The sequence below is a fragment of the Tenrec ecaudatus genome, chromosome 6 (genome assembly GCF_050624435.1).
Source record: "Tenrec ecaudatus isolate mTenEca1 chromosome 6, mTenEca1.hap1, whole genome shotgun sequence".
Lineage (NCBI taxonomy): Eukaryota > Metazoa > Chordata > Mammalia > Afrosoricida > Tenrecidae > Tenrec > Tenrec ecaudatus.
This window is the reverse complement of record NC_134535.1, coordinates 168,536,408-168,564,318: the sequence shown is the minus strand read 5'-3', so window position 1 is coordinate 168,564,318 and position 27,911 is coordinate 168,536,408. Positions and strand designations below refer to the sequence as shown.

Below are 27,911 nucleotides of genomic sequence, written 5' to 3'. Positions count from 1 at the left end.
TGACCAGTTTACACAGGAGAAAGTCCTGGATAGAATGGGAGAAAATGGAGAACAAACTTCAAATCTCTAACAATCGCCAGACTTGTTGTACTGAGAGAAACGAAATGAATTACCTGAGATGATTACACTTTGTCTGAATCTGCTCCTATAAGTCATCTTTTAGCCACATAATAAAATGGTTTATAAGATAAACAATATCACCTGTGAGTAATGTGCTCCCTTAATCCCTTAATGAGGAAGTCTGTACAACAGCGTTATGAGACCAGTCAACATGTATCCAAAACCAAAGGTGAGAAAGCAAGAAAGAGAAGCTAGACCAAGGAAAGAGCCAACAGAATGAAAACAATGAGATGAAAGCCAATGTCATGACAATAACTAGAAAGGTGGCACATTGTGAAAATTATAACAGATATCACAAAGCAATCTGTACAAAAGTTACAAATGGAAATCCAATTGGCTGTGTAGACTTGACCATAAAACATAGTTTTTAAAAATCAGTAAGATTCTCATGGAGTGCCATAAAGTATACCCCAAACTTCTCTAGTCACTAAAAGAGTATTACTGACATCTTGAATAAATATAGCGGAGAGACATGATTTCTATTTGTTTTCTCAGTTGTAATGGGAAATGGCCCAGATAATGGAAAGTTTTCTTAAAATTTGTCCTGTAAATCAGAAGTCATGCCTTCAACAGGAAGAATAACAGTATTTGCAGAGAGACTTGGATATGCAAATACTATGATAATTTTATACACTCATCAGAAAGGTTTTGAAGTCCTACTGATATTTCATTTAGTAGAGGAGTGTATATCACAGAAACATCTTTCTTTGCTTCATTTATATTCAAAAGCAAACCATGCTGAAATTTCAGTCAGTGTTACCATTCATTATTTTCTTCTTTTCATATTTTTTGATGTAAGGTCATGGTTGTGGTTAAGATTTGTTTCATAATGATGTCTCAAGTTGCATTTTTTGACATGGAAGGTCTTTATTTTTAGCATATAGGAATATTCTCACTGCAACAGAAAATCATGTTTCCACTTTTGTTGAAGCATAGAACCTTCATGGTAGAGTTGTCAGAGTTAGCAAATAAAAATACAGGACACCTAATTAAATTTGAAAATCAGAAAATAACAAATACTGCATGTGGCACACTGGAAAATGATTTGCTTATCTGGCAATTGTTAGACTAAAGAATTGTGTACAAGTGCCAAGTTGACAAGGGGTAGATTGATATAGTTAAGGTTTATTGTGCCAACCTGGCCGATACACATGTGGGGTTAATTGAAGGGTGGAGCGATAAATGGCTCGGTGAGCCTCACCTTTCTAGTTCTCGGGTCTCTTGCTTTGTGCTGGTCAGACCAGGGTGTAGCTGCCTTAGCCAGTTCCCTGCTTCAGCTGGCAAGCCTCACTTCCTGTAAGACATCTGAGAAGCCGCGTGTACCTGCCTTGATGCAGCCCTGGGTGCTGGAGCAGCTGTGTGGAGACCCCTGCCAGTGCTGAGATGCTGACACACTCACTGATTCGGCTTTCCTCTGGCAGTTAGCATCATTGCGTGTGTTTTGTGAGATTGAGGAGGACTTTGTAGATCAGTGTCATACATATGGGCTAATGTACTTATAGGCTTGGACAGCACTGGGTTGGGATGCTTTCTTAATGTATACTTACCCTTTATATAAAATATATATATATATATATATATATATATATATATATTTCTGTGGATTTGTTTCCCTAGTTTACCCAGACTAACACATTATGAAGGAAGGAAGGAAGGAAACATCCCTTCTCAAGACATTGGTCACCAGGCAGCAAAGGATATAGATATGCTAAACAATTAAAAAGTAAATGTTGACTAAGCATTTGCCATCTGTAAGATATTGTAGTATAACTTGTCATAGAAACAAGGAAAAAAAGAAGAAAGGAAGATGTCATCCCTTGAAGAACTTACAATTTTCTATGGAAGAGAACACAGATACACATGAAAAGGCGCAGCAGTGCACAGCAGTTGATATTGGGTGCCACAGGAGTGATGGGGGACAAGAAGAATCAGGAGATCGGTTCTACCTGGGTGTCTGGAGACACAACCAACGTACACACTTCAAAGGGAGAAGGAAGAGCAAAGAAGTGTGTTTCTAAATCTTTTATATCTATCATTCAGTTTAAGCTTCTCAAAAATCCTGTGCGTGGGAGTGGGGGCAAGAGCTAAATGAGATTGAGAGGGCCTCACATGCCTGTGGTCACACAGATAGTAAGTGGGATTTTCACTGTTATCCTAGTACCTCCGAACTCCAGAAAACCTAACTTTTTAAAAAAATCATTTTATTGGGACTCATACAACTCATCACAATCCATCCATTCATTGTGCCAAGCATATTTGTACATTTGTTGCCCTCATCATTCTCAAAACATTTGCTTTCTACCTGAGCCCTTGGTATCAGCTCCTCATTTTCCCCCTCCCTCCCCACCAACCCCTCCCTCATGAACCCTTGATAATTTATAAATTATTATTATTTTGTCATGTCTTACACTGTCTGACATCTCCCTTCACCCACTTTTCTGTTGCCCGTCCCCCAGGGAGAAAACATAACTTTTTTAAAAAAGTGTTATTGTCGTATTTTCACTCATATTCAGAAGATTTGTGCAATTATCACCACAATTTCAGGACATTTCTTATACACATTGCTTTTAGGCCCCCATTTCCCCTTCCTCTTCTGACATGCTCCTGTTCAGTTTCTGTCTCTCCAGATCTACTCATCCTGGGTCTCACATACAGAAAATCATATATACTTTAAACAGGAAGAAAGCAAACAAAAACCAGCAACAATGGCTAGATAAAACATAGAAAAACTTCAATTAAAGAGAAACCAAAAAATATGGAGAATGGAAATAACTTTAAAATGGGTCAAAAGGAAGATCAAATGAGAAGATAGTATATTTTAATCTAACTAGCATCATCGACTTTACAATGTTTTCTGCCTTATAGGAAGGCTATTCACAGTGGTTCTTCTGAGATGTTGAGGAAGTAGATTGGGCCCCTGATGGCTATAGGGAGTTATGAAAGGAGCTTGGTCGTGCTGTTGAGAAATCAAAATTCGGGATTCAAACTCATCAGCCCCAGAGGCCTTTTGTAGGGTCACTGTGAGTCAGCATCCACTCCACCACAGTGCGTTTGGGTTTGGAAAGGTCTGACTGGTAGTAAAAGGCTTTGGAAAAAAAAATGAGTTGTGTAGCTTACATGTTGCTATGCTATTGGAAGTGATGCCACTGGTATTTTAAATATCAACGGAGTCACCTGTGGTGTCATGGAGTCACCAAGGTGGTGCAGGGGGTGCAAACTGCACTGGGTGACACAGTGAGAGGGATGACTGTCTATAACAGTCTAGTGTTTACGGGGAAATTTATTATTTTTTTATTAAAACATCCCTACATTTTCCATAAGCCTAGCTTACATGTATCACTCTACCTACAAGGTTAAAATGCCATGCTATCTTATATTTTGGAACTTCTGATTCACCTAAGAGCCCTGGCAGTGTTGTGGCTATACCTTGCGGTGCGATCCGCACGGTCAGCAGTTTGAGATCATCTCCCGCTCTGTGGGAGAAAGACTGGGCTTTCTACTTCCATAAACCGTTACCGTGTGGGATTTCGCTATGAGTCATCATTGACTCCATGGTAGTGAGTGTCTTAGGACCAGAGGCCAAAGGAAGAGGGGAGCATTTTGCATCCCGGATCAACTCCTGCAAGTTTCCTGCCTGAGTACCCAGTGAATGGCCACGGACGCACACGTGGAACGAGAAGCCTCTGGTCGCAGTTAGGGAAAGAGGCTAGTTTAAGTACGAGGTGGCGAGGATTCCAGGGGTTACACCAAGGCACCTCGTGCATCCTGAAATGTGTCATTCTGAAACGCAGAGGTATAGACGTTGAGTCACTGGTGCCTCAGCTGCGGCTCCAGGACACAGTCAACAGTTCTGATTGTGCCAGTTCACACGGAAACGAATTTTCATTACATGCAAACTGACAAAAGAAAAAAAAAAGACATCTCTAAAATTTCCATCCACCACTCATGTAAAAGGATGGGGCAGACACTGCCTCTTCCCGTGTCGCTTTAAAAGAAGCAAGGAAACCTTTAGGCAAACACCCTCAGTACTGCCCTGATACAGCTTCTTTATCCTAAGTTTGATTTCCGTATTTATTTCACTATGATGCCACCGGACAACAATGTTCCTTAGAGGGACGTGTGGTGTCTGCCTCAATTCTGCACTCCCCAAGAGACAGTCCTGGTGCAAGGAGCTGCCTGTGGTCGTGGGGAGGGCGGAGATGAGCAGTAAAGAACAAGAAAGAACAAGCACATCTTGCCAGACCGTGGAGGCAACTTCATTGTCTTCCAGCCTGAAGTTGGAACGGTGGCACCATTTTCACTGATCTGAAGAAAAGTCTCAGCAGGTCTCTTGGAGCAGGAAGAGGGGAAGAAAACAGGCCAAATGGAATAAATCATGGTTTGTTCCTTCACCTCCCTCCTACTGTCTTTGAGTCAATTTTGATGGATACCAACACTATGGGGCAGAGAACTGTCCCTAAGGCTTCCAAGGCTGTAAATCCTCCTGGAAGCTGTCTTATCTTCCTCGAACTGAGTGGCGGGCTAGTGGGCTGGGTTAGCACTCCAATACTTAACCCACTGTGCTACCAGGACTAATTTTCTATAATCGAGATAAGTTGATTTCAAAATGTTGAGATTGTTTTCCTTTACCAGATGCCCCACCCACCCCCCAAAATAATAAAATATCCTCTGAGACTTCAGAATGTAGAACCTATCTACTGTGGGAGTGGCCTAAGGTGATGATCAATGACTTCTTATCAATGACTCAGTGTACAAATATTTTTGTAGTTTTTATTCATGATTTACAACTCTAGCACCTTATAGGAGCCCTATCATAGGGGTTAGCAAGGTCAGCTGTTAGAAACCACCAGCTACTCCGAGGGAGAAAGACCAGGCTTTCTACTCTCCTAAAGAGTTAGTCTCAGAAACTCACAGGGGGCAGGTCTACCCTGTCCTACAAAGTCACCATGAGTCATGATCAGCTCGATGGCAGTCAGTGAGCACTTCACAGCCTTCAGTCATATCAAAGTCTCAAAAAGAGATAACACATGATTTGATATTTTATCCATTATTAATATCATTTGTTATAAAATTAACAAATGGAAAGGCATTCATTTTTTAAAAAATCAGTAGACTCAATTTCAGGAGGAAGAAAAGACTGGAGTCTATGAGTTAATCACATTAAATTTTAAAATAAGGCAAAACCAAACCTCCTGCCATTGAATCAATACTGACGAACGACCTTGAGGGATAGATAACAGCTCGCTAGGGCTTCTTTTTGGCAGCAAATTGGCTGGTAGATTTGTGCCACCAGTCAGTTTGAGTTGCTGGCCTGTTAGCAGCCCACTGCTTAACCAGGGCTCCTTAAGTTATCAGAAAGCAGAGGTGAGATACATGCTTAGGAGACCATTGGTCAAAAGATACAAAAACCATACTCACTGCCATCAAGTTAACTCTCTCATCTTGACCTTATGGGGCAGAGTAGGGCTGGCCCCCTGGCTTTCTGAGGCTATCCATCTATATGAGAACAGTCTTCTCTTTCTCCAGTACAGCCACTGCTGGAGTCGAACTGATGATCTGTGGTTAACAGCCTAGCAGCACTTAACCCACTATCTCACCAGGGCCCTTTCGGCCAAAAGATACTCTGTAATAAAAACAATGAACGTGTCACTAGAGAAAGATGAGGCTTTCTGCTTCCATAAAGAGTTAGTCTCAGAAACTCACAGGGGCAGTTCTAGCATGTCCTATAAGCTCACATGGTGAGTCAGCACCCACTCATTCGTTGGCAGTGAGTTTGGTTTTACAGATAAGGGCTAAATTAGCTTTTCAAAAGTTCAATTCAGTGTTTTCTTCCTCATGCGCAATCTATAAAAGGAAAAGGGAGGGGGGGAGAAAGTGGATACGTTCAATTAACATCTAAAACCTGTGGTTTAAGACTTAACAAAACCTACTGCCAGTATCTTCTACAATGTTTTAATATAAACATGATTCTTCTTGAAATTTAAATTTTTGTGTTAAAATCGGGGTCTCCTGTTGAAGCTATTAAAATTCAAATAAGAAAGCTATGTTAATACTAGATACTTTCTTTAGAGTTAAAAATATACTTTGCCTGCTTAAAAAAATTCTTTGCCCCCTGGTGGTGAAATTATTATTTTTAAAGTTAAAATAAGACTTTATGAAGTCTTGGCTCTAAGACAAGAGCTAGTCCTCCTGTGCTGAGCAAAAACAATAGAGAATTATATATTGGACGTGGAATAGAGGGAGGCTGGGCTCTATGGCTCCATTAACATGGGTGTGATGCAGCTGTTATATCTGAGACAATAATTTAATTTTTTTCCTTATCTTACCACTGGAACTAAGTTTTTCTTAATTTATCTGTCTTCATTTCTATAACAATCATCTTACTAATTCAGTATTCTGAAGAAATGCTGCCTCTTTTCAGGACATTTAATACTAGGCATTTTTAATACATAACTGATGTGCTAGGAGGGATATGTTGATTGGGGTGAATGATCCTGGTTTTCTTTGTGTTCTAATTTGGCATCACAAACAAGATTAGGGCTGGAAGGCAGAATGCCAACCCAAGCGGTTCAGCCTGAAAGAATAGATGATGAAGAGGTCTGTTAATTTCTTCTTTTGCAGACTAATTGGAGCCTTTGTAGATGAAGGAAATGCAACGGATGCTGGACACAGGCTGAACTGAGGAGTCTGTCGCAGAGAATATCCCAAATGGTTAAAGGGAGACAGAAGAGAACTAATTTTCAAATTCAGGAAACGGATTCAAGTGAGTTACTAGAAAGCTTTGAAAAGTGAATGGTATTCTTGGCACTGTAGAAGATACTAGAAGGAAAAAAAAGACATTTTATCAGAGGTTTTATTGTGACTCATTAAAGTCCATGTAACGCAGAAAACATCATTATCTGAAAATGCAGAACAGCTTCAGAGTAAGACAATGGCCAATGAGTCTTCAGTGATTAAGGTGAATACTCTCCTTTTATTCAGTTGAGGTGCATGGGCTTCATTCAGGATCGATTATGTAGCTTGAAGCTGAACTTAGCAGGAAAACCATGTGTTATATGCCTTTAAGGAGTTAGAACAAAAATAATTAAACCAAACCCAAACTGACTCCTGAGAACACTTGGTAACTTAAGAGCAAATTGGCCTTAAAAAAAGAAATGAATACCATACAGGAGTACTATGTTCTTTAAAACATCACCTAAATGAAACCAAATGGTCAACAATTATCTTAAAGCAGAGACAAGGGTGCAAGGGAACTAGATGAAGATGCAACCACCAGATGGTGATGATGAGAATGTGCGCATATTGTGAAAAATGGAACTAATATCACTGAACAACTTGTGTAGATTGTTGGATGCTGCGGACCCAAAATGCAATGAAATGTTATTTTAGAAAATTAAATCAGCTTTTAGAATCAGCTACGGTTTTGTGAAGACACACTTGCCTCCCCAGCTATTGATTGGGTAAATTTATGGCAACGATGACAACCATGATGGGTCAAACTTAATAACATACGGCTTTAAAGCCAACTTCAAAACATTTGAAAATAAATGGGATGTATTTATAGGCAAAAACCAAAATAAGTGTTTATTTGGCAATAAGCCCTTTAAGAGACAGCTCACAGCTCAAGATGTTAGCAGAGCCAAGTTCCTATCCAGGAATTAGGATCAGCAGCCCCCCCTCAAGCCAACACCACTCTGAACTGTCTATTAGTGCTGCTGTATGTGTTATGTGGTATGGATTGGCAGGTTATTTCTTGAGTCTAGGAATGCTCAAAATTTCCCCCACATAGATTAATGGCATAGTAACTGCATCACCAAATGCATTGCCACTGAGTCAATTCTAACTCTTTATTCCATATTTACTTACAAAAGGGATTGTTTTCCAACAAGGTTATTTCCCAGGCGGATACTTCCCGAACTCTTGCCAACTCAATAGAAATGTGTTGAACAGGTATTGGGACAAGTAAATTACTGAGTCAAGTTACTGGTGTAGTTAGATGGCATTGAGTTAGTCCTGACTCACAGAGACCCTATGAACGAAGCCCTGCCTGGAAGCACACCATCCTCATACCCATTGTCAAGCTTGGGCCTACTGTTGGCAGCACCGTGTCAATCCGTCTCGTCAGGGAGCTTCCTCTTTTGACTGGCCCTCTATTTTACCAAGCACCGTGCCCTTCTCCAGGGACTGGGCCCTCCTCAAATGAGCACAATTACTACAAGTCCCTGGTACAGGCAGCATTCTTCTTGGGCAAGGCTAATTCGACTGCATCGATTCTTCATTCTTTCTGATTTGCTCCCCAGCTACACCACGGGTTGGGTTGTGGGCACCTTAGTCCTCAAAGTGACATCTTTGCTCTGCTACACTTAAAAAGGGATCATTCAAAAATAATAAAATTAAATTTAAAAGAGATCGTTCACAGCAGTTCACACCCCTCACACTCCCCTTTTGACAATGTCTGTATTATTATACATTCTCCCCAGCAAAGTTTCTCTACAACCCTGTCAACCCTGTGACTTTCTTGGTTGTCACTGCCATTCTAATAGGTGTGAGTGCTGTCTCATTGCAGTTCCGTAAAGACGAATGTCATCTTTGTAGGTGCTTACTGGCCTTTTGTGGAGTTGTATGATTTTGAAAAGAAATATTGATTCAAATTCTCTGCCGACTTTTAAAAAATTCGATTAGATAACTCCATTTTACAACTTAGCAACAAAAAGACAAATTCTGCTATGTTGTAAAAGTTCTTTACGTATTCTCGCTATAGCTCCCTTATCAAACACACAATTTGGAAATATTTTCTTCCATTCTGTTATTTCACTTTCTCAATTGCATTCTTTGCAGTACAATTTTTCAATTTCTTCCCAATGGAAGGGAAGATACATTCGTTTTTTTAAATCATTTTATTAGGGGCTCGTACAACTCTTATCACAATCCATACATACGTCCATTGTGCAAAGCACGTTTGTCATGAATTTATGTGGCACAAATGGTTAAGTGCTCAGCTGCTGGCCGAAAGGTTGAAGATTTGAACCCATTCAGAGGTGTCTTGGAATAAGGGCCCAGCAGCCTACTTTGAAAGATCCCAGCCTGGAAAATCCCAAGGAGTGGTGTTGCTCTTCACACATGGGGTCGCCTTGAGTTGCAATCAGCTCAGCACCAACTAACAACAATTTCCTGACCCCCTGTAACGAATTAGGGAAGATATCATTCTCACAAAAGAAAGCACTAGCAATGGAAGGAAAAAAAATAAGAGACTGAACAGAAGCAATGTAAAACTAGACAGTGAGATGTTGATGGGAAAGAGAGCTTTTTAAAAAAACAGTTCTATTAGCACTCTATCCCCATATCGTACAATTCAATAGTTCAGTCACATCAGGAAAGTTGTACAGTCTTTACCACAATCAATTTTAGAACATTTTCTTCTACCTTGTACTCATTGCTATTTGTGTTTTGTTTTTTTCCAAATTTTGGTAGAAATATGCACAACAAAACATTCTCCAGTTCAACAATGTCTCATGTACAATTCAATACTATTGATTAAACTCTTTGTGTTGTACAACCATGATTGATATCCCTTTCAAGACTATTCTACCACCATTAAAATAAACTCAATGCCCACTAACCAAAAATTCTTCCTTCTTTACTCCTGGTAACCATAGGTCACGTTTGGTTTCTTTCTTTCTTTTTGTAGTTTTTTGATATAATATTCACATATCTTACATTTCCATAATTAAATCACTTAAAGATTTTTTTAACTTACATGTCTTTAAAACAGACCTATCGCAACCACAAAACTTGGTATATAACCAAAAGAATTCAAAGCAAACCTAAAGAATTCAAAGCAATTCAACCCTCCCAAACTAAAATGAAATCCACCGCCATCCAGTCAAATCCTATAGGATTTCTGAGACTAAACTCTAGAGGAGCAAGATACCCTTATCTTTCTTATGTAAGACAGCCCATGAATTTGAACCACTCACCTTGTGGTTAGCGGTCCAGTGCCTACCCACAGTACCAATGCTTCTTCCCCAAATGCCCAGTGTCAGATAAATTACCAAAATGTGGTACCAAAGATGTAATATTACTCTGCCATGGAGAGAAATGACATCCTGACACATGCATGGATGAAACTTGAAAACATGCTGCATGAAATAAGTCCATAACAAACGGAAAAATATGACCCCACTTATAGGAAATAGATAATAGGGAACCATAGCTTCTTACTGATTGAGAAGGAGGGCCAAGGGGAATTCTTCTTAGGAGGAATGAGTTTCTGTTAATATACAGTGGATGGCAATGCAATGTGATGAGCACACAAAGGTGACTGAATTGTACTTGCCAAAAGAGTTGAGTTGCCAAATATTTTGCTTACACACACACATACACACACACACAAACACACACATGTATTTCCAATATATTTTTATTTTGGTAAGTCACATGGGCTTTAAAAAGTTCATGGGGAAATTCCATTATCTTTCAATTCCATTTTTCCTTGAATTTTTTGAAGACCCTTTATATGTAGGTAGCAAAACATTTGCTATTTCAACCACTCACATGTCTAGTTTAGTGACATCATGTTGTTCAACTATCACCATTAACCACAGTTAATGCTTGAGCTATTGAGGTTGTTATGCATATTTTAAAATATACTATTCATCTCTGGAAACCCAGGTATCCTATAAAAGAGTGATATTTAGTGGTCCTTGTGTCATTTTCATCCTGCTAACCAATACAAAGTGCTATAAGTAATGCTTCTTCCTGAGAAGTGGAGGAAAGTCACGGCATATCACAAGAAAGTGAACTGCTCAATATGTGTAGTAGACTGAGGTTTGTAGATGCGGCTGCCTGGCATTGCAAGACAAATCAATGAATGAATGTAGCTTAAGGGCCACTGTAAAAAATTAAGAAGAAAAGTAGCTTGGTCAAGCTAGCACTGCAAGTATGGAAATCTTGTACTTCTTGAGAAATAACCTTTTACTCTTGTATGGAAAACACAGCCTTTATGTGAGTGCAGCTTATGTAATACATGGCACATACAAAATATGACTTAATCACTTGTTTATGGTGTTGCTAAAGTTTCCCGTCAATAGGGGGTATGGTAGTTACTTCATTGGTTGTCAGTTTGAGACTATTACGAGCGAAGGGGTAGAGTTTAGCCTATTAATCAAGTTGCAGCTTGGTGACCTCATTTGGAGGTGCTAAGGAGATAAATAAAGGACACACAGACTCACTGGGACACATTCCTGTGGAGAAGACACATGGAGCTACATCAGAGACCTCGAGCTGAAGGAGCCATGTGGACACCCCTGCCAGCACTGAGATGCTTCCACTGCCGCTGGATCCACAAGATTTCCCACCCACTGGCCTGTGATCTTCCTGTATTCGGTGTCATTGCATGTGCTGCGTGAATCTGAAGAGGACTTTATAGATTGGTATCATACATATGGGCTAATATTGGACTTAAAGACTTGATCTGGACTGGGCTGGGAGGTTTCTTCAATATTCAACTGTTCCTGTATATAAACCTCTTCCTATACACGAGTATCTATGAATTTGTTTCTCTAGTCTACTCAGACTAACACAATGGGCTTTCAGTAGTTAAGTCTTTGGAGACCCAAAGTCACACGAAGATTTTTCGACTGCACAAAGGTATGCAGCCCTAACCCCCTTGTTCAAGGGCCAACAATATTTTCCCAAGTTTTCATCACTCAGATCTCAGTGCACCCTAAGATTGTGTCTTCCTTGCCTTTTTCCTTTTCCCAAGCTCACCGTCACCGAGTGTTCTGACGCATAGCGACTCTAGGACACATTAGAACTGCCCCTGTGTGCTTCCACGACTGTCACTCTATGGGAATAGAAATCCTCTTCAGTCTCCCATAGAGCTGGCTGGTGGTTTCATTAGCTTCCCAGTGTGTAACCATACCAGGAGGGGAAGGGGAAAGTCGGCGAGTTAGGGGAATTGATTACAATGATCTACCTACAATCCCCTCCCAAGGGAATGGACAACAGAAAAGTGGGTGAAGCGAGACAGCGGTCAGTGTAAGACATGGAAAACATAATAATTTACAAATTATCAAGGGTTCATGAGGGAGGGAGGGAGGAGAAAAATATGAGGAGCTGATATCAAGGGCTCAAGGAGAAATAAAGTGTTTTGAAAATGATGATGGCAACAAATGTGTTTGACACAATGGATGAGTGGATGCTTGTGATAAGAGTTGTACAAGTTCCTAATAAAATGATTGTTTAAAAGAGCAGCTAGAAAAATGACACGTCTGGTGAGTTTCTGAGGGTGGTTCGTCTGTGGCATGGAGTCTAGACTAGAAGTGCCCCGGAGGCTTTCCTGTAACCTTTCATGTGGTGCCTTGCTGTACTCGAGAAGAACCACTTGTGGAGCTGAGACCTCGCCATTCCCAGCCTAGCTCTAAACTACTATGGCCACCTGGGCTCTTCGAGATTAATATATCCCAGGCTGCGGATCTTATCTTTATGCCTGTAACTTATTTATTTTTAAATTGTTTTATTAGGGGCTCATACAACTCTCATCACAATCCATACAGACATCAATTGTGTAAAGCACATCTGTACATTCATTGCCCTCATCATTCTCAAAACATTTGCTTGCCACTTAAGCCCCTGGCATCAGCTCATTTTCCCCCTCCCTCCCCGCTACCCTCTCCCTCAGGAACCCTTGATAATTTATGAATTATTTTTTAAACCATTTTATTGGGGGTCGTACAACTCTTATCACAATCCATACATCCGCCCATGGTGTCACGCACATTTGTACATTTGTTGTCATCCTCATTCTCAAAACATTTGCTTTCTACTTGAGCCCTTGGTATCAGCTCCTCATTTTTGCCCCTCCCATGGCTGTAACTCTTCATTCATAATTAAAGTCTAACTTTTTAGTTTAAGTTCCATTTCTAGTGTACCTCTCAAAAGGCTATCCTAGACTTGCGTCTGTAGCCCTGTGTATCCTACACATCTTAGCTGACACAAAAATGAACTGTAGGGAACTGGGGCCCACAGCAATACAACCAGATCTCCAGTGCGCGGTTAGGTGTACACGCGTAGGGCAGAGCCGGAAGGTAGCGCTTTCTGACCGATTCTCCACGTGGGGTGCTCCAGGTGGAAGCGCGATGTCGCTCCTGGTGCCCGGCGCCGACAAAACCTATGCCCAGCTCCGCCGTGCCCCACATCCGCGGCGAGACTTCCTCGGTCAGAGGCCCCGGTCCGGGGTGCCCGGTTTTCTCTACTTCCGGTCCCGGCCCCTCTTCCCCGGTTGCTAGGAGACGTGACGTCACCGGAAGCCAGGACTGGGATAGGCTGAGGCCAGGGGAAGCCGCTCCCGCTCGGCCACCTCCGCGCCGGCGCGGACTCTCCAGCTGTCTGGTAGGCCCTGAGGTGAGGGTCCCGGGCAGGCGGACCCGGCCGCCGCCCGCTCGTCCGCTCGCCCACCGGCTCCTCCGACGCGGCCCTCCCGGCTGGGGCCGGCTGCCCGGCGGACGGCGTCGGTGCCGCGGACTGTGTTCCCGAGTGACAGGCGGTGTCCCCGTGCCCGCGCTGCCCGCCACGGCCCCGGTCTCGGCGGACGGCTTTGCGCCGCGGGTGACCTTTCCGAGCCCAGAGCGATGACGGCTCCCTGCCCCGCGCTGGCCCGGCTGCCCCAGCGCCGCCGGTTCCGGCTCGTGCGGTCCCCGCGGCCGCCGCCGCCGGTGCTGCTGCTGCTGCTGCTGGCGGCGGCCGTGCGCCCGGCGCGCGGCTGGGAGAGCGGGGACCTGGAGTTGTTCGACTTGGTGGAGGAGGTGCAGCTCAACTTCTACCAGTTCCTCGGGGTGCAGCAGGTAAGCGCGGCCGGGCGCCGCGGGGTGCAGGCTGGCGGGTGGGGCGTCCCGGAGCGCCGCGCTCGCCGGGACGCTGGCATCCTCGGTTCCGGCTGCTGAGGACCCCCGGGGGGAGGCACTCGCCTGCCGAGCCCCCCAGCGCCTGGCCACCGTTCGCCACGTCTCGAGTTCCGGTTTCGTTGACAAGCTGCAGCTGTGTGGGAAGATGAAGGAGGGATGTTGTGGCCAGATCCCCTCACACCTCCTCCTCACGCTTCCCTGCTTTCCCGGAGCTGGGCAAGGGTAGCCCCTCCCGGAATCGCCCCCTTCCTATTTCCACGGGTCTCTGGTCATTGTAACCGCGTCCTTTCCGGGGAGGTAGGAGTGCGTGTTGGCTGCTACCTGTGCCGCCACTTTTGGGGGGTAATCTTGACAGCCTTCTTGCTGTGGAGTAGTTTGGAAATCGGGAGCCACTTGCGGCTCCTCCCAGGGTGGTCCCGGAGTTCAACGCCACAGTTGGCAACTTTCTGGGCCACAGAGGCACTTAACTCGAAAGAGAAACTCAACTTGGAGGGGCCGGGTCGTTGTTTTTCTTTCCCTCTCCTTTAATTTTTGCGTTTGCTATTGAGAGTCCGGAGTAAAAGTGGATATACAGTCTCTCTTTGAAGCAGAGTGTTAAATGAGAGCTGGCAGGTCACTGCTTTTTAGGTTTTCGGAGTGAAAGTTTTAGCATTCCCTCCAATATGATTGAGTTAAAAAGCAAACACCCTGCCATCCACTTGATTCCGATTTATAGGGACCCTTTAAGAGAAGATAGAACTGCCCTTGTGAGTTTCCCAAACTGTAACTCTTTACAGGTGTCGAAAGCCTTATCTTTCTCCCTTGCACTGCCTGTTAGTGTCGAACCTCTAACTAGCAGTTTGCAGCCCAAAACTTAACCCGCTGTGTTTCCAGGGCTCCTCCATTTCTAATGGTTATGGGGTAAAATGGCACTAAATTTATTGACAGTTATCTGTAAAAGCACATTCCTCATGGCTAGATATGAATTGTAAATTTTTTCCACCATATGTTATGATACAATTGAATTTATACAAAATGGAAACTTAATTTTCAAATATTGTATTGGCCGTGCTACTGTTTTGAATATAAAATTGCTCTATTGTATGGTACAGTGAATTTAACGATCTTGATTTTTGTAAGGGTTGTAAAATATAAGCACTTCGTATTTTAAATTCCCACATGCAAACAATTATGTAGTAAATGTGTTTATGACCTGTCACCTGTTGCTATTTCCGGATCAAACAGAGAATATACCTTATTTCCAAAGAAAGTGATTATCAGTATGTATAAAAATAATTTGTGAAATGCTGATTCTAAAGACTAACTTTGAAGAATGTCTTTAGTATATTGGGCTTTCTGTTATCCACAAGGTGAGCAGTTCAACACCACTAGCAGCTCTGTGGAGAACAGCTGCTTTCTACTCCCATGAAGAGTAACAGTCCCGGAACCTCACAGGAACAGTTCTGCTCTGCCCTATTGGGTCACTTTGAGCCAGTTTTGACTTTATGGCAGTGAGTTTAGCGGTTTAGAATTTTTCATTGATTAAATTCCATAATTCAATTGAGTCTTATATATAACCTACTCAAAGATCTTGAAGCCGCTTTCTTCATGGATGATTAAGCCCCTTGGATACAATGCAGAAAATGAAATCATCTAAGTAAATGGGCCTACAGAAGTTTAAAATTTAGATTATATAAAAAAATTAGATTATGTTATCTACACGTGCATGTAAATTCTCCCAGATTTTCCATTTATAATTTCATGCAATTTAATTTGCAGGGTTAATTAGGCAGTATGGAAAACCAGAGCTCCTAACTGTCTGTGCAGTGAATGGAAAATAATGAAGCGTAGATGATTGAGAAGAATCAATGTGGAGGTAGAATTGGAAGGGAACTCTCCGGGGGCGGGGGGATGTTTTAATCTGTGTTGAGATTGCAAAATATGCCAGAAAACACCTTCTCTTCAGGAGAGAAATTGATTGTAACAAGTTCTGTACATTGAAACTGAACTTGCTTGGAACATTTTAAGGGAGCCAGATAGAGACAGTTGCAACCTCTGTTGAATTCTTTTTATCTATTTCGTTGTTGTTGGGAATATGCACAGCAAAAAACACCAAGTCCAACAGTTTCTGCATGTGCAACTCAGTGACGTTGTTCATACATTTTTCAAGTGGTGCAGCGGTTCCCATCCTCCTTTTCTCAGCAGTTCCTCCTCCGCTAACATCAACTCACTACCTTGTAAGTTTCCTCCCTAAATTGTATGATTTGTGAATTATATGCCAAGAAAACTTTTTTTTTTCCAGTGGAATTCTCAAGGTTGACATTGTTTGAGTAAGCTAGGAGTCCTGATGTTGTAGTGGTTAGGAATCTGGTTGCGATCCACATGGTCGGCAGTTTGAAACCACCAGCGGCAATGAGGGAGAAAGACTGGGTTTTCTGCTTCTGAAAACAGTTTTGAAACTCATAGGGGGTTCTATGAGTCAGCATAACTGGCAGTTAGTGAGTGAGTGAGCCTATTGCTGGGTTTTTAAGAAGGCCTCCGGGAGTAGTTATGGTTTAAGGTTTAAAGATTGCTTCAGTGCCATAGTTTCAGGGGTTTATCCAGCCTTCACAGCTCTAAAAAACCTGCTTAGTCCAGGAGAATTTGAAATGATGCCTTGTATTTCCCTTTTTAATCCCATTTTGATCAGGATTTCTCCATATAACCTTTGATAAAAATACTTAGTAATGGTAGCTGGGGATCATCCTGATCTTTTGATCACCTGACAAAGGAGGGAGTTGTTCATGGAGGCTAGGTTCCTCCACCCTCCACCCCCCCCCACCCCCGTTGTGAATTGAGTTGGGGTGTGTATTTCAAACCATTAACTCTACCTTGAAGAGTTCAAACCACTCATCAGCTTCATATTGTACTCTCTTTTCCCAGTTGCTCTTCTCCCTCTTGTCTCAACCTCCATACTTCCCTTCACCCAAGTTATCCCCTGCCAGCTCACTAGTCTATTGCCTTCCCTACCTCTGTAACCTCTGAAGTGTGTTCCTTTTGGTGTCAAGCCTTTGTCCTGGTTTTAGCAGTCGTGTCATACAGTATTTGACCTTTCTTATTGATTCACTTCACTCAGCATGATGATCTACAGGCCCATCCGTGTCATCAGGTGCTTTGTGGTTTCATCATTGTTTTTTTTAGTGATGCATGGTATTCCATTGTGTGTATGTACCAAAGTTTCTAACTTCCTACTATTGTGCACAGTGCTGCCACGAACATAGGAGAGTATATGTGTTTGTGTTATGTTTCTTACATCTTTAGGTATATGCCCGAATATCAGCTGAGGCAACTAATTTTACCACAAAAACTGCATTAAAAATGTGCTGAAAAACTCTGCTTATGCATGAGTATTTGTGGTATATACCAAGCAAAGCGATTGCAGGATCCTATAGAGTTTGTATTCCCAATTTTTGGAGGTAGCACCATATATATCACTTTCCAAAATGGTTGTACAGAGGTTAAATTCTTAATGCATTCTTTTCAAGCCAGATCCAAGCAAGCAATCTTGTCTGGCCAAGTTCATAAGGGTCCAAGACAAAGGAGGTAGGCTATTCAAAGTGGTGACTTGATTTTATCCACTAGTTCATTTTGATTTGTTCATTCAACAGGGACTTATTCGATGTGTACTAGATTTAAGCACCAAGAGTTGGCTAGTTTATAAAACAAAGCCTCTAGCCTCATGAAACTTATATGTTAATAGGGGCAAAAAGGTGGCAGGCAACCAAGCAAGTAAAGATAAAGTTCAGATAATTGGAAAAGGCCTGGGAAGGAAGGAAGGAAAAGAAAGGAAGCAAGCCATGTGGATAACTGGGGGAAGGGCATTGAAAGACCAGCAGATACCAAGTACAAAGGTCTAGAAAGCTGCAGCTTCCTAGCAGAGTGCATGCGAGGGACAGTGGTCAGAGGTGAGATCCAAGTTCTAAGGTCAGGCACCGTTATTATGGGGTTTTCTAGGCTATTGCTAAGATTTTGGCTTTTGTTTATAAGCAAGTTGGGAGGGGGGCCTGAGGTATGCTGGCATTTGAACAGAAGAGGGGCATGATTTGATTTAAATTTCAAAATGATTCCTTTGTTGTACCCTGAGGATGGCCTGTAAGCCATTTATTAGTGAGCTACTTGGACTTGGGTGGTAGCAGTGGGGGTGGTATAAAAGTCATCCCACTCTGGATTTAATTTAAATATAAAGATGGCAAAATCTTAATAATGCTTTGAACATGGGATATGAGAGCAATAGAATTGAGCATATCGAAGATTTCAGCCTCAGTAACTGGAAGAGTGTAGTTGCAACTGAATTCCATAGGGGAGCATGGGATTGGAGCCGGCTTGGTAGGAGAGAAATCAGAAATTTGAATCTGGGTGTTGCAGACCATTTTGGAGGGTCTGTTGACCATCCCCTTGGGGGCTTCGTGTTATCCGTTGGGCTGCAATCCTCAAGGTCTGCAGTTAGAAACTACCAGGTGCTCCGCCGGAGGAAGATTGGGCCTTCTACTCCCACCAAGAGTGACAGTCTCAGAAACCCACAGGGGCAGTTCTACCCTGTCCTGATAAGGTCACCATGGAATTGATGACAGTGAGTTTTGGATTTGATTAAACATCCTAGTGGAGCTAACAAATTGAAAGTTATCTTAAGCTGGGATTTTAAGGATAAAGGAGAAAGATTTGAGCTGTAGAAATTAATTTGGTAGTTCTTGGCAAATTTTGAACTTCACAAAATTTGAAGCCACAAAACTGGATGAATTCACCAAAGCAGTCAGTGTAAAAAAACAAGAGAGGGATCTGGACCCAGTAACCCCTGGGGGTGCCACACTGTTAAGAGTCAGGAGGTGAGGAAGGACCAACAAAGGAAATAGAGGAGGAGCAGCCAGTAAAGTTAAAGGTAAAGTAAGACAGGGTGGTCTCCTTCAAGGTAAGCGCAGAACGTAATTTCAAAGATAAGAAATTGGGTAAAATGATTTTAAAAGTTAACCAAAAAAAGAGATAAGAAATTGGGGGTATGTACTGACGATAATTCAAGGCAGTTGAGTTCTGAGAATTGCCTATTGGATTCAAGCATGGAGGTTATTGACGACACTAGTAGCAACTGCTGTTTCAATGGTGGTGTGTGATCAGTAGGCTGGCTAGATTGGGTTCAGGAGAGGACAAGTAAATATTGGAGGCAATTAATATACAAAGTTCCATATGACATAGAACCTAGTAACCTTTGTTGTGTCCTTATCTGCTAGATCTAAGATAGTTAGCTTGGTTACTCACAATGCCAAAAAGGGTGTAATCAATGATTTTGAAACTTGGACCAGGCCACTTCCTGGCATTATCACCTTGGGCAGATGAGTTTGGCTCATTTTCAGGAAAGGTGATACCTTTCTTATTTATTTACTTCTTATTTAGGCACATAGAAGGCATTCAATATTTATTGAGTAAAAAAACCATAAACAGAGTTCCAGTTTAACATTACATGATTTCAAAGGTGATAAGTTGGTAGATGCAGGGGGAAAAATGTTTCGTTGCAATAACTTTCAGCAAAAAGAAAAAGAAATACGTTTCAGCTGCAGGTCCCCATTGCAATATTTCTATTTTACTTAATAAATCATTAGATACTAACATTTCTTGTGGGTCAATGACAAATCTGTTTTGTTTTTTATGGCTTTGGGAGCCATGGCTTATATTTTGTACAACATTCTAGTCAATAGTAAGTGCTTCACATCCACTTAAAAATCTTTGAATTAAAATTGTGACAAGCTAGGCTCTCATAAATCTCCAGGTCAGAATTAATTTAATGACAGTGGTTTAGGTGGGGGACTTATGATGACGTTGGCATTAACTCTAACTAATATAACCAGAAACTGTGCTTCCCCTTCTTATAGTTTGCTTATGTCTTCATCCTTATAGTCAAATGAAAGTGGAAAATAGGTTAACAGAAGAAATGAACTAATTAAAGAAATTAATAAAAGAAGAAAGAAATTAATACATGCTTATAAAAGATTATTTTAATTTTTTATCAGAATAAACATTTTAAGCTCTCTCAGTCTTAATGTATAAAATGTATAAATGTACACAGAATAATAGCAGCCTCTTTAGGAGAGTTGGCTTCCTAAAAACAAAACAACATTGCTGATCCTCCTGGCCCATCTCTTACATCTTTTTAAAATTTTAAATTTATAACCATTTAAATATATCTTATAACATTCCATACTTCAATTATATCAAGCATATTTATTGGTACACATCTTGTCATCATCTCCTAAACATTTGCTTTTTATTTGAGTCCTTAGTATCAGCTCTTCTTTTTTCCCTACCCTACCTCCCCACTTTTGTGACCCCTGGTTAAATTATAAATTATTTTTATATTTTGCACCAACCTCTGTCTCCTTTTACCCGTGTTTCTGGTGTTTACTCCCCTTCCCCCGGGGGTATGTGTTATGTGTGGATCATAGTGATTGGTTCCCCCTTCCTCTCCTCCTACCCCCACCTTTCCCCTACCCTCCTGGAATTGCTACTCCCATTTCTGTTCCTGAGGGGTTTATCTGACCTGGATTCCGTGTGTCATGTACTCTTCCAGTGCACATGCTCTGGTCTGGCCTGAAGTGGAAGGCAGGACTGGAATCATGATATTGGGGGGTGAGGAAGCCTCAAAGAAGCAGAGGAATATTGTGTTTCATGGGTGCCTTACTGTGACCTGGTTGGCTCATCCCTTCCTAGTGACCCTCCTGTGAGGAGTGTTCTATTGTCTACAAATGGGTTTTGGGTCTCTGCTCCAACCTACATTGTCAATAATACGTTTTTTTGTTTTATCTTATTTTGGATCTGGTGCCTGTTACCTGATTCTGTTGACACTTCATGATCACACAGATTGGTGTGCTTCTTCTATATGGGCTTGTTGCTTCTCTGATAGATGGCCGCTTGTTTAACTTTAAGCCACTAAGACCCCAGATGCTATATCTTTTGATAGCCAGGCACCATCAGCTAGGAAGCAACCCAGATTTTTTTCCCTAAGGTCATTACTGGTGATGAGATACAGTGCTATTCTTAGGACCCCATAAACAAACTAATGAAACCAGTGGGAGACGGCATTGTCACCTCACCTAAAAAAGCTCAGCAAGTGAAATCAGAGATCAAGAGGATGCTCTTTTCTTTCTTTTTCTATCTATTTATTTATTTATTTTTAATGTAAGGAGGATAGTGCCCTCGGAGTTTGTTCCACCAGGTAAGACTGTTAATCAAGCTTTGGAGCAGTGGTTCTCAACCTGTGGTTCACTATACCTTTGGGGGTCAAACCTTTTCACAGGGAACTCATAAGACCATCAGAAAACACATAAATATTTCACCATATATAATTAAATATTGTTTTGTGATTAATCACTATGCTTTAATTATGTTCAGTTTGTAACAATGAAAATACATCCTGCATATCAGATATTTACATTATGATTCATAACAATATCAAAATTACAGTTATGAAGTAGCAATGAAAATAATTTTATGGTTGAGGGTCACCACAACATGAGGAACTGTATTAAAGGATCGCAGCCTTAGGAAGGTTGTGAACCACTGTTTTAGGGGTTCTGAAAAGATTGCATAGCAGTGTGCAACTAAAAAGGCCTGATTTGTGGCAGAAAGGGGACTGGTTTTGCCACCATGACAATGTACCTGCTCATGCAGTCATCTTAGTGTGTTAGTTTTTGGTAAAAAACAGCATGCCTCTTGTGCCCCATGCACCTTACTCATCTGACCTCACTCTGTGTGACTTCTTTTTGTTTCCACGATTGAAGAGGGACATGAAAGGACAGCAATTTGATGACTTAGTAGATGTGAAGGAAAAAAGGAGGGATGTGCTGTCAGTCATCCAAACATGAGTTGGAAAAATGTTTCCAAGAATGGAATCGCAGATTTGACAAATGTTTTAAGTATAATGGAGAATACTTAGAATGTGGTATGGATGTTTTGCAAAAATCTAAACACATAGCTTTGAAAAATAATTCTGGGGTTTTTGCAGTGACCCTTCTCATTTCCAAATCTTCTGTTACAATTCACTGAACCAAGATCCAACGTAGTCCAGATAACAGTCTCATCTCAATGGTCTTTCATCGGTCTTTGAGCACAAGTGCATGAAATTTGTGGACGTTTTTGTCCGTTCGGGAAGTTGATGGATGGTCATAATGAAGTTTGTCATTAATTGACATTTCACCTTTTTTGAAATGAAAAAACCACTCACATACTTGAGATTTCCCCCATAGTGCTGTTCTTTTAAGCTGTGTTCAATATCACAATAGTTTCTGTGGCATTTTTCCTTAGCAGGAAATAGAATTTCACAGCTGCATACTGTTCTCTGAAATCAGATATCCCAGAAAATGAGGTTCAAGAGAAACTGCTTTTACGAAAAAGTTCACTGTGACCAGAGAGAACCTTCCCAGGCATGCTACTGGGTGCACTAACTTCAGAGCGAGTTGCTGGATGCTTGCTTGCCTAGCGGGAAAAATGTGTACTATGAGAATGCTTCTTAGCAGAGCTTTGTTTCTGATTGTGTGTGTGTGTGTATACACCCCCTTGTATTTTGAAAATTGTGTTGCCGAGTATCCAGAAGTAATGGTATAGAAATTCTCTTGAAGTTGTTTTTCCTCCTTTAATGATATTTTGAGTTTTTTCATTACATTTATCATGAGAGACCCTTAGAATATTTTTGTGTTTTTCCCCGCTCAGGGGGGTGTCTTTTATTACTCAGATATAGGCTAAGCTGAGCTGGGAAAGTGGAATTGGATTTTGTATTGTAATGATTCCAAAGTCTTAAATAGGCCATCGTTTTACCCAGAGAGTGCCATAGTGTGGTAGAGTTAATAACGCTAAGTTTTACGCAGAATCTGGACTGAAAGGGAGGGTAGTAGGTTGTACCTGGATCAGAACCTTCCTTGATTTGGTGATTGCTGACAGGAGAACTTGTGGGGCAGTTGTAAGTACACCAATACAAATAATTTGGTAAAATGTCTAGTATATATTAAGCCTTTATTAATACCTTTCTATCTATGAATTATTTGTTCCATAAATTGTTACTTTCTGGTGTTAGGAACCATTTTCTCAGTTGGGCGTTATCTGGTCTACCAATTAACTCTTCCTAATTAAGCACCACCCCCAAGCCTTACTTAAGATAGAGTTAGGCAGAAATGGAAGGAAAAGGAAAAATGTTGCCGTGAAAAGAGAAACTTTCTTTGGGGATGCAGGACCCTAGATAAATTTTCTAATGAAGCTATAGTGATTGTGTGTGTGTGTGTACACGCGCGTGTGTGTGAAAAACCTCCTTTATTAATTTTTTATCACCTTATTGGGGCCTTTTACAGCTCTTATAACAATCCATACATCAATTTTATCAATCACTTTGTGCATATGTTGCCATCATCATTTTCAAAGCATTTTCTTTTTACTTGAGCCCGTGGTATCAGCTCCCGCCACCCCCCCCCCACACGTGCTACCCTTGTGAACCCTTAATAAATGATAAATTCTTGTTATTTTTATATCTTACATTGCCCTCTATCACTTTTCACCCATGTTTCTGCTGTTCATCCCTCGGTGGCGGGGGAGGGTTGGTGTCTCTCATTGTGATCAGTTTTCCCCTTCTCCCCCTACCTTCCCTTACCCTCATGGTATCACTATTCCCGTTTCTGTACTTGAGGGATTTATCTTTCTTGGATTCTGTGTGTCCAGGGCTCTTATCTATACCAATGTACATGCTCCAGTCTAGTTGGATTTGTAAGGTAGAACTTGGTCATGATAGAACTGGGTAGGGATGTGGGGGAGGGGAGGATGCATTAAAGAACTAGAGGAATGTTGTGCTAAACCGCACTCATGGCTGACTCGTTCCTTTCTTGCTACCCTTCTGTGAAAACCTTTATTTTAAGGAAGGAATAGCATCAGAGCTTAAATTGTGAACACCTGGTTTGCAGAAGGCTTTGGATGTCAGTGGAAGCCCAGAATCCATTTGCAGGGTCCACACATGGGTTCTGGTGAGTCTCCTCTGATCATAGTTGAGTGATGTGTTATCAGACAGAGAGCGTAGGCAATTATGCCACACATAGGTCAATATGTAATAGCTTATCATTTGATCTTCCTTTTGACCAATTTTAAAGCTGTTTCCGTTTTTTAAAAAAAATGAAAGGGAAATGCATATGGATTAAGCCCCTGGTGAATCCACTCTAACCATGGGCCAGGCATGTGAGTAACTTTGCTAACATGCAGAATCTTTTGCAAAGTCAGTTGTTTCAGGAGGAGCTGATACCAAGGACTCACTAGAAAGTAAATATTTTAAAAAGAATGAAAACAGCATATGTACAAACATGCTCGATGCAACCTATGTATAGATTGTAACAAGAGTTGTAAGAGTCTCCAATAAAATGATCTTAAAAAAATTCAGCACCCTCTCATTTGATCTACTTTATGATCCATTTAAATTTGTTCTAGTTTTTTCATGTTCATATGGAATTTCTTTTATTTATTTATAAAACATTTTATTAGGGACTTCCTACAACTCTTATCACAATCCATACATATATCAATTGTGTAAAGCACATCTATACATTCTTTGCCCTAATCATTTTCTAAGCATTTGCTCTTCACCTAAGCCCTTTGCATCAGGTCCTCTTTTTTTCCCCCTCCCTCCCCGCTCCCCCCTCCCTCATGAGCCCTGGATAATTAATTAATTAATTATTTGTCATGTCTTTCCCTGTCTCACGTCTCCCTTCACCCCCTTTTCTGTTGTCTGTCCCCCAGGGAGGAGGTCACATGTGGATCCTTGTAATCGGTTCCCTCTTTCCAACCCACTCACCCTCTACCCTCCCAGTATCACCACTCACACCCTTGGTCCATATTTTCCACTTTTTGATTGAGGTTTTTGTCTGTTTTGTTGTTGCTATTTTGGGGGGTAGTTTTATACTATTTTTCTGTATATGGAGCCTAGGTTAGGTAAATCTAGAGATTAATGGATTAATGTTTTTTTATGGGCATGGCAGGAGAGGTTAAGGGTAAATAGAGAGCTAATAGCTAATAATGAGTACAAGAATAAAGAACATATTCTAAAAATTGAGGTGATGATTGTACAAAATCTTGATGTGATTGCACTACTGAATTGTTAGAATATGTGAATTATATGCCAATAAAACTGGGGGAAAAACCCTCCTTTATTTTAATAAAAAATTTATGTGTGAAAAGTGGGCCCTTTACAAAGACAATAACTGTGCTATAAGAAACATCACAGAATTACATTTTATGAGCTCAATATTTGGACTTTTCAGAAGTTATATATATGAAGGGACTTCAAAAAGTCTATGAAAAATAGAATGAAAAGGTAATGGAACTTTTCCATGAACCTTTGGAATCTCATCATATTTACAAATATGAAGTGACATCTGAGTGTCACAAAGACTTAAGTAGAAATGTAATCTACTGTGTTTCATTCCCCATTCTCCTTAATGCTAACTTTAAAAAGGGTAGAATTAATTCGCTTATTCAGTATGTCTCTGACCACCATCCATCATCCAGCACTCAAATATCTCATGTGAACTCAGCCATTCTGCAAAAGGAGGACATGCCACAGTCCACATTTTAGTTAGCAAGAAGATGTAGCCAACAGCGTATTTCATTATTAGATGGGTGACTTTTGTTTGCTAGTGGCAGTAGGCATAAAGCTTTCTTTAAACTATATGCCGCCAAGTAATAAACTTTGAGTTGTTAAATATTTAAGCTAAGAATCTAAAATCAAGAATTAAATAAAGGGCATATAATAATAGAAACATCAGAATGAAAATGTAAATGATGCAACATTAAAATGCTGCTGAGAGCAAACACTGGACTTGTAAAGGGACTAATTTCCTTAGTTAAACAAATTCCAGAATGCATCTATTGCCTGTTTATAAGTGGTACATACTTTTAAAAAGCACGAGATCTCATTACACCTTGTGTAGTGAGCAGTAGTCAAAATGAATTAAGACCAAAAAGAAGATCATTGTCATAGACCAGGAAGGTCCAAACAGTGTATTGGAAAACCTTGGGATCCATGTACAGGCCTGCTAAGGAGGGAAGAGACTTATTGTCTACCCTGTCCTTAAAAACTGTATTTATACCATTAAAATTGAGCAGGTCTAGGAAACTATTCCATGGCCATTTAATTTATGTACTATCAATAATGCCTGCCTTTGTGGATTTAAAAAAAAAAAGCAAATCTTTTTAGCAGTTATTTTAAATTACCATCCTTGTAGTTGACAAATAAAAGCAGATAAAAAGTTAGTACTTAGATTCTTTTCTGACTTTACATGGTATTAATAGTTGGTGATTATGTTAGCCTATTTGTCTAGACTGAAAAACAAAACCAGTGACATTCATATATTTTTATGAGCTAACTATACCAGGAAGTAATTTTATATCAAGAAGGCATCCCAGCCCAATCCAGCTCAAGTCCATGGCAGTCCACCTCAAGTCTTTGGGTCCAGTGCTAGCTGGAGCCTTCTTCACACTCACAGGAAGGTGAGGCGGAGCGGAAACAGGAGAGCAGTCACTGGATCTAAGATCAGAGGGAACATCACAGGGCGCCAACAGCTCCCATTGTCCAGTGCCCCATCTGAGGGCACCCCTGGAGCAGACAGAATCCAAGCAAACAAGGAATGCGAAGGGAGAGACAGAGAGAAGAGGAGAGAGCTTGAGTGCTAGGTGCCCACTGTCTCCCTTATCAGAAGGCCCACCGCCAAGGAAGCATCATCAGGCTGTGACTTGGTTGATAGGGTGGACTCCACCCCTACACTTTCATCCTGACACAAGTTGACATAAAATCTAATTGCCACAGTAATTAATTAGATTTACCAAAATATTGAAATATCTATGTATGTATGAGGGGTTTAGCCCCAGTTAATTGTTACTTGGACTAAATTTGGTGGCTAAATTGGACTAGCATACTTCAGATTAAATATAATTTGTGTTGATAATGCTATCTGAGTCTAAATGTTCCTGTAAGATTCATAAATTGCCTCTGAAGACTGTTTCCAAAGAAGAATTTCAGAGATGTTTTGAGTGATTGCAACATGAACTAAAATATGTTGCCTTATAACAATGTTTTCAAGTAAAGACTCCTCTGTACTTAATTAACAAAATTTTTATTAGACATCTTTTGATCTATGTTAGAAAAATATAATATAAATAAAATTATCTTAATTTTAGAAAATTCTTGAGCCAGAAAAAGATAATCCAATTATTTAGTTAATATTAAGAACACGGATAAGAGTATTCATTATATAATATTTCTTTGGTAAGGCTTGTTAAAACAGAGTGGTAGACTAACCAGAATAAATGTTAGTGTATCTAAAAATAACAAGGGAATAAACAGAGTACACACAGAAAGGAAAATATTCATAGAAAAATGCATAAATACAAATATAAAAGGAAATAGAGTAATATCTCCATCTTGTGGTCTTCTTAGGATATTGCCAGTAAAGTTGTGGAAGAGTTGTATTTTCACAACTGTAGGCATAAACGAAAATAAAACATGGAGCGGCAGCTTCTTGCACTCTGTTTCCCTAGAGATTACCGCCTTGGAGCCCTCTGTCTTACAGGGCATGATGAGCCAAAACCAGCTTGCTGACAATGGTGGTTTTGACATGGGGTTTTTTCCCTTCTTTTTTTGTCTTAGGGTTTTACAAATAGACTTTTCTGTAAAATTCCTAGGTATGAAAGAGGTTGGGAAAGCACTAGTAAGATGTGCAGTTCTGTTTTCTTCCAGTGGAAAAATTATGAACACACATGCACACACAGCCTCTTCCATTATCATTGAATTGCATTTTTCTATAAACTGTTTAAAGGCCCTTGTTTAATTATCCTATAAAAATAGACTTGTTGCACTTG

The 27,911-nt window shown here is 40.8% G+C and overlaps 1 protein-coding gene across 1 annotated transcript in view; it reads left to right on the top strand.

Annotated features, from left to right (window-relative positions):
• Positions 1-13,467: 13,467 nt before the first annotated feature.
• Positions 13,468-27,911, top strand: part of DNAJC1 (DnaJ heat shock protein family (Hsp40) member C1) — a 220,398-nt gene continuing 205,954 nt past the window's right edge. Inside the window, exon 1 of the mRNA XM_075552477.1 lies at positions 13,468-13,964. Within this exon, the coding sequence (XP_075408592.1) occupies positions 13,752-13,964 (213 nt within the window). The 5' untranslated portion in view covers positions 13,468-13,751. The remainder of the gene's footprint in view (positions 13,965-27,911) is intronic.